This window comes from Chanos chanos, chromosome 4 (assembly GCF_902362185.1).
Source record: "Chanos chanos chromosome 4, fChaCha1.1, whole genome shotgun sequence".
Classification (NCBI taxonomy): domain Eukaryota; kingdom Metazoa; phylum Chordata; class Actinopteri; order Gonorynchiformes; family Chanidae; genus Chanos; species Chanos chanos.
The window spans coordinates 9,147,310-9,155,064 of record NC_044498.1 but is presented as its reverse complement, the minus strand read 5'-3'; the positions used below and the strand labels follow the sequence as shown (position 1 = coordinate 9,155,064).

At 39.8% G+C, this 7,755-nt stretch overlaps 1 protein-coding gene across 2 annotated transcripts in view; it reads left to right on the top strand.

Annotated features, from left to right (window-relative positions):
* otofa (otoferlin a) overlaps positions 1–7,755 on the top strand; it is a 69,725-nt gene that overhangs the window by 23,893 nt on the left and 38,077 nt on the right. For both annotated transcript variants that reach the window (XM_030770349.1, XM_030770348.1), the window contains exon 5: positions 863–1,059. In XM_030770349.1, coding sequence (XP_030626209.1) covers positions 863–1,059 — 197 coding nt within the window. The remainder of the gene's footprint in view (positions 1–862; positions 1,060–7,755) is intronic.

Sequence of the window (7,755 nt, the reverse complement as noted above, 5' to 3'; positions counted from 1 at the left end):
ATAAAAGAAATCAAATACATTCTTGCACCCTGAGAAGTGCCATAAATTGCTCATTCTCAAAACTCCAAAGAACTGAGTAACAAGAAGTTTTTTCAGTACCCCATGTCCTCTCCCCTGACTGATAAAGTTTCATGGTTTAAATCTGTTTTAGCTATGTAGAGGTTTGCGGCCGACAGCGATTTTATGGTCAAACACTTAGTTAAATGACCCATTAACATACTTAAGGAATGAGACTTTGCTTTGTTCTAAAATGGTGTCTTTTGTTCATGTTCTAAGTATATCAGCCCCTAAACTGTTTGTAGACAGAAATAAATTGATGTTCGGAAAGCTGTGTGTCCAGTTTGTTAAGACTGGTTTGACTGGAACAAGTGTCTACACCAATTGGGTTTTAAAACTTTGCCCCCATAAGCTTGACAGTTGAAAGAATTTGAAATGACAGGTCAATGTTCTCCACTTATTATCATCCTTGTCTCCTGAACTGAAGCAAACAGGGAGCTGTCTTCGTACCTCCCAGTGTTTCAATCGATATGTTACGCTTCATGTCCAAAGAAGTGGGTGTTTGCCAAAGCTTCCTCACCAGTCCTACAGCGTGTGGAGTTTGGCCCTATAGTTCTTACCGTGATCTCTGTGTCAGAGCTGCTGATCTTTATACGAATCATTTGACATTAACCTCACTGAGTCCAAAAGCCAAAAACAAAATTGTGACATTGTGTGGATTTATGAAGTAGCTGATGCATTTTTTATCTTGTAATAGTAAATGCAGATTTTTGGAAAACTACGGTTATCAAAGCATCTTTTGAATTTTGAATTATTTCGCTTCATGTTTTAATGGCTAATCATTTGTTTTACGATCTTTTTCCAGACAAGTGTATCCATAGAGATTAAATATCAGACCATGGATGGAAGTTTGAGGGTGTGGGGTGATGGAGAATTTCTTGACATTCCAGACGAACATGACGGAAATTTTCAGTTTGAGACGGACAGCTTGCTCTCAAGACATAGTCACGGATCTCGAACCTCACTAGGACGATCCAGCCAGAGCATTCCTGCGTTCAAGAAGTGAGTAAATTAATTCTGGGATTTATATACCTCATTAATATTCGAAACATAATTCCACCAACATCATCATTGCCATAATCTTGTGTCACGATCAGCATCAGATAGTAGTTTTTGTTGGCACCGTTAATAATGCTAAAAATCAAGTTGATGATGATGATGATGATGATGATGATGATGTTGACGATGATAATAATGTTTATTCCTTTATTCTCTTTGGATTAGTATCCATGGAAACATGACATACTGGTGATACAGCCTGCTGATAGGTTTTATTCTAAAACAGGACACGAAGACACTAAGACAACAGAACACTAAGACAAGAGAATAACCTGCCAGTAATGTAATGAATGTTTATTCTCATGCTGCAGGATCTTAAATCGTAAGAGGAGTCAGGGTACACCAATGTGCTGCTATTTTGGCCACCTTCAGATATTTTTTTTAACGGTTTCCATTGGGAACAGTTTTCTGAGAGTCATTATTTCTTACTGAACTTATTGCAAGAGATCTAACTGTGAGGCAATGGTGTTCACAGTATAGCATTTGAATATCTTCTTGAAAGCCCTCACAGCCAAGAAGGCAACTGCTGCAAACCTTGTGTTAAAAGGCTGATACAACCTAAGTGAATGACATCAGTGAACTTCACGAATGACACTATTAGACGACTTTTTCTTGGAAGCGCACCGTATCTCCGTGAAAATCTTACAACAGAACTTTTGAATCCCTTGGTGCTCAGTTTGTACGGATGTTTTTGTTTGGGTGAGGTTGGTGTTTGCTGAGTTACATAAGACAGATGACTAACTGTCTGGTTGGGCTTTTCTGCTGAGTAATTTGTGGGTGGTAATATTGATTTCCTCTAAGATTGTCTCAGGACACTCACTGATTAATCATAGCAGCTATGAAAACATGCTAGAGCTTTCTGAACCACGTCGTGCTGTGAATTTTCACTCTGCATTCTACAGGGATTGAGCCATAGCCTTCTGATGTGTGTATCTGTATCACGTGTGTTATGTGTGCGTGTACACAGGGTGTTTATTGGTATGTGGATGATGACTTGTGCTTGTTTTTATTTTTTTTTTTGTTTTATCCATTCCTGCACATTTTTCCTTTCTATCGTTAAACTCTACAAACCTACTGAAAAGGACCATGGAGAATATTGTATGGACAAGTCTCTCTTCTACAAACAGACTGCACAATACTTCTAAGATTACACACTTCCTCCGAAGTTACACAGTCCCTCTAAGATTACACAATACCTCTAAGACTACATGGTACGTCTATGACTAAACAGTACCTCTGAAAGATTAAACAATGCCTTGGAGAATGCCTGTGAGATTACACAGTGCCTTTGAGATTATTCAGTAAAACTGGGGCTCCATAGTGCCTCTGAGACTGCACTGTATGTCTGAGACTACACATCATCTCTGAGGTTAAACACAAACTCTGAGAATACATAATACATCTGAAACTACAGAGCAAATCCAAGAGTACAATGTACATGTGAGACTACACAGTACGTCTGAGAAAATACAGCATAGCTGAGATTATGCAGTACCTCTGAGAAGTATTATTTCCCCTGGGTTTTGTTTCAGTTTGCCCCACAGAGCAAAACGATCTGTACGGTCCAGATTATTTCTGCACCAGACCTGATGTATTTAATCAAGGGCTTGATCATTCACTTGTAAATTGTGGTTAAATTAGTTGAATCACGTTGTCAGGTTATGGATGATTAATTGATTAGTTTGGATTAATGGCCAGTGGTGGGCTAATGTATAAAATAAAACTACATTAACAAACAGGCAAAGGGAGAGGGTAAGTGTGTAAGGAATGAATTGAACAATACTGCCCCAGAGAAACCTTGTAAAATTTATGTATCTTATGTATCTGTTCAGTCAAAAACAAATACTATCAGTTTACCCTGAGGTACAGAGAAAAGAAACATACAGAGAGAGAAGGAGGGGGGGGGACTATTTTATTTAGTTTTTTCATTTATATAGTTGGTTCTAACTTGCAACAACTGTTTGTCTTTTCCTTTGAGAGAGAGAGCTCTCCACTTTTCCCTGTGGTGAGTGATGGACAAATCAAATGGGTATTACACATTTAAATAGACATAATGGATGATCTCACATTTGAATATCCCAGTAGCACAGGAAGCCATAGAGAACCATACTATAGCTCTCTTGAGATGAACTGAAAAGATATCAACGATTTTTTATCATAGGATGTTCTCTTAAGTACTTATTAAAGGTGTGAGTAATAGTGTTGTAAGCAGTAACCTTTCTCTATCTGTCTGAATAAGACGCAGGCACAATTTAATGGGATTTCTGCAGGAGCAAATGTTTTTTTTTGGTACATTGTAAATTGTCTTCAGAAGCAAATGTCAGAATCAGAAGCAATAACAATATTTCATAACGAGTACAAATACAATGTGTATACACAACAATATACGTTTATTGAAATGAGAAATATCATACAGCTTGATGGGTAACGGTGGATCAAGGAATGGAGAGATAGATTTGGGGACCCCAACAGTCCCTCAGTGGTGTCTTGAGAGACCGTTACCATGGAGATGTGGATCTTTACTTAATCCCCTATGGTTCAGGGAGTGGATACCATTCCAGTCAATGCATCTCTCTGCCTTTCTTCAAATGTTTTTTTTTTGTGCAAGTGAGGGTTGAGCAGCAAAAACAAAATGAACAAGTAAGATTATGTCTTATGTCTCTGGTGTAGTTCAAGTCCCTCTGACAACAAATCAAACTGAACAGGCAAATCCCTGCCCAAATATCATAATGTCTGGTTAATATACAGCCATCCCAGCATCTGTCAGACACAGCCTTCATTCACTGGATCACCAGGTTAGTCAAACGCTTCAGCTCTTAACACTTCATGAATACACTTAGCTTGTGTGATGGGCGCCGTCGTCAGGAGCTTTTGCAAAACTGAGATATCGAACTGTCTGTGAAGCATGGTAGAGAAGCAAGAACGGTTTGGAAATTCACCGTAACTCTATACACTAATGGAAGTTTTGTTCACTTTCTTACTCTAGACCAGGGGTGGGCAAATCCGGTCCTGGAGGGCCATGGTCCTGCTGTTTTTCTTGTCGACCAACTAAATACAGTCTCTGATTGGCTGAAGAGCATGCACACCTGTTTTCAAAGTGAAAATCAACAGTTAGCTAAGAGGTGACACAAAAACCGGCAGGACACCGGCTCTCCAGGACTGGATTTGCCCACCCCTGCTCTAGACCCTAGATCTTATATCCCTGCCCATCGAATGCTTCAGTACCATGGACAGCGCCATGTAAAAATGAAAGGGAACTGGGAGAGCATCCAGTCATTTCAACATTAATCTGACACAGATATACTGTGAAATATCAGGTTGGCCCATCTATGATTCATCTAACAAAAACATATAGTGAGGTGGTTAATTTGTTGTGCATGTTTCTCTGCTATGCAAACAATGGCAGAGATTTTTTTTTTCTTTTGGAATAAACCAGTATAAATGTTGAAGAAATTAAAGTAACGCTTGCAAAGACAAGCTGGTAAGCAGACCAGACATTATTCTATTTTTCATATCATTGATGAAAGTGTATTGGAGAGTGTGTTCTTACCAGGAAAAACGGAGGATTACTGTTTTCCCATGGTGGCCATCCTTCCTTGACCCTTATGAAACCACTGTCTTCCTCTTCTGATGCACAGGAGTAAAGTCTAAAATCAGAGTCAGTGATGCTCTCGGTCTTATTAGAGAGCGTCCACAGTCATGTGTAGTGAGGGTTTATAGGATTATTTTTGGATTTTGTACATTTGAACAGAACACAGGCAAGGAGGTTAGTACTCATGCGAGCAGTTTCTGAACCACACTGTATCTGACCAAATGGTCCAGTAATGGCTAGAGTACAAAGTGACAATATCTCCTAGTCTAACTCCACCACTGCCTCAGAGCTGTTCCTCAGGCTTAGGAAAACAACATCAACAATGGCAGACCAAACTCAGAAAAATGAACAAACAGACAAAGCATTTTCTCGGCTTCCAGACGAATGGCGACAATCACCTGAGGTATAGCAGAGGTCTCAGATGCTAATTTCTGTTTTATGTGTGACAGTTGACATGTACAGGGTTTTTGTTTGTTTGTTTGTTTGTTTTAACATTATTTTATTGACACTGGGTTCAAACCGTAACTCAAACTTCAGTAAACAGATTCAGACTTTTTTCTTATTGTTGAATATGATTAGTGAAGAACTAGCTATTTAAACACTGGCAAATGCAACTTAATAGTACACGTCTTTTGCAGTTCCATAACTACAAGTCACGTCACTTTCACAGAGGATTATTTCTTTCATGTCAGTATTACCTGTGATAAATATTACTTCTCAAATAAGTCTTTTTAGGAACGTGGACTTAATCACAGTCTTGACCTTTCCAAAGGCCTAAGAGCATACTCTCGTCACTAACCAAAATGTTTTTTAAAACATTCTCTATTTGACCACACTTTCCATGTGTGAAAGCTCAACACATGTTAAACAGTTCTTTGAGATCTGTTTTACAGAAAGCTAAAAACATGAATGAACAAATACCTGTCTCAAGCCTTATATATAAATGACAGAAGCCAAATCTATAAGGCTTCATTGTGTGTTTTCTGTGTATGTGTGTGTGTCTGTGCGCGCAAGTGTGCGTGCATGTGTGTGTGTGTGTGTGTGTGTGTGTGTGTGTGTGCATTGGTTGTGTGTGAGTGCATACCTGACAGGGTGGTGAATTGAGATATACTTACAAGCATGTCCTTAAAACACACCTGTTCACATTGTTAGTGATTCTAAATGATCAGACAGAGCAGAACAGTTATTGGTGTTTAATTAGCGGTAATGTAATGATAAGCTTCAGTGATCAGAGAGATCTGATATTGTTCAACAGGTGTTTGTGGGAAAAAATAATAGCTGCATTAACATCCTTATGGTCAAGTACAGAACTACATTAATTAAAAACAAAACACAGCTGATGCAGACTGCATGTAATGTGCTTGCAAGGGTGGGAAAAAGGACAATTTACAGATTTATTATTAGTGAATTTTGGCCAAAGGTAACACAATGTGACATGTGAATAATGTCTTTAGCTCATCAATCCTCCTACACAGTATTGAATCATTATTGACCATAAGCCCTTAGCTGTGTTCATCAGAGTAATAATAAATCTCGTTTCAGTTTAGGAAAACAAGAGACATAGAGAGCGCAGAATGATCTAATAGCTAAAGAGCCAGACTTCTGTATCACATTGGGTATTGTCTGTGTGTATATGGGAGTGTGATGGGTTTGTGTGTGGTCCCATGCTTGTGACTGTATGTGTGTGAGTGTGTGTGTGTGTGTGTGTGTGTGTGTGTGTGTGTGTGTGTGTGTGTGTGTGTGCGGCGCGTGTGCATGTGTATGTGTGTGTGTGTGTGTGTTGTTGGGAAGCCTTGGAGGAGAAAATATGGTTTCTCAGCTCTTGTAATTGCTCACTCTCTCTTTGATGCTTGGACCCCCCCTCCACCTCCCCTCCCCCCAACCCCACCTCCCGCGCCCCCTGTTTCTGTCTCTGTTCTCGGCGCAATGATTTATAGTGAGTCGCTGAATGCCTGCCCTGTCTCTGCATACTTTAATATTGAACACTAAAGCCGTAGTTTTTTGTTTTTTTTTTCTTTTGTTTTATGTTTTTTCTTTCACAGACAACACAGCATGCACACACACATTCACCATTCATGCACAGGGACAGAGAGAGAGAGAGCGAGAGAGAGAGAGAGGTGGGCAAAGATATGAGAGAAGTGTGTTTTTGTGTATGCGTGTGTGTGTGTGTGTGTGTGTGTGTGAGAGAGAGAGAGAGAGAGAGAGAGAGAAAGAGAGAGAAAGGGATGAAATAATCCATTTGCATCTTTGAATTTACTGTTTGTTCTTAAATTCATATAAATGCAGTATACCTTTCTGTTTCATCATTCCCTTTGATGAGACAGATGGACGCTTGGAGCCTGTTTAATATTTAATGTGTTTGTTAATTGTTACTGCTTTTGTTTATTTATTAATTCATGTTCCCTTTTGAGAAGCTGACACCTACCTACTGACATGTGGACCTCTGTGTAAGCCTTATAAAGGTAACCACAAAGCAAACAATTCAACAGCCACAGTTCAGTCCCATGATGCCTTGCAGGTGCCAAGTTATCGCAGTACTAATTTGTGTCAGCTCTTCCAAAGCATAATTTCAAATCTGTTTCTATTTCTGTGCGTAGCAGGACCTTGTTTTCTCTGTGTCTGTATGGACGACCTCCCACTGTGAGGTTCAGTAAAGCACCGTTATAATGCAGGGCTTTTCCTCTGCTCTTTCTCTGTGCTGCCTGTTCACCACAGCTTTCATATGTCTCTCTGTCACACACACACATGCACACTCACACACACACACACACACACACACGCACACTCACACACACACACACACACACACACACACACACACACTCACACACTCACGCAAACACAAAGCTGTAATTGTGTTGACTGGTTGAGCTTAGAAAAGCCATCTCACTGTAACAGGAGGAGACTGGACAGTGAGAGACGAGCTTGAATTCAGAGTGAAATCGTCTTTTTTCCGCCACTGCTTTTCACACTGCTTCATACTCGTACGCCAGTTAGCTAACTGTGGTACTGGCTTAGTGTTACTATTCAGTGCAACCCAGCCCTCC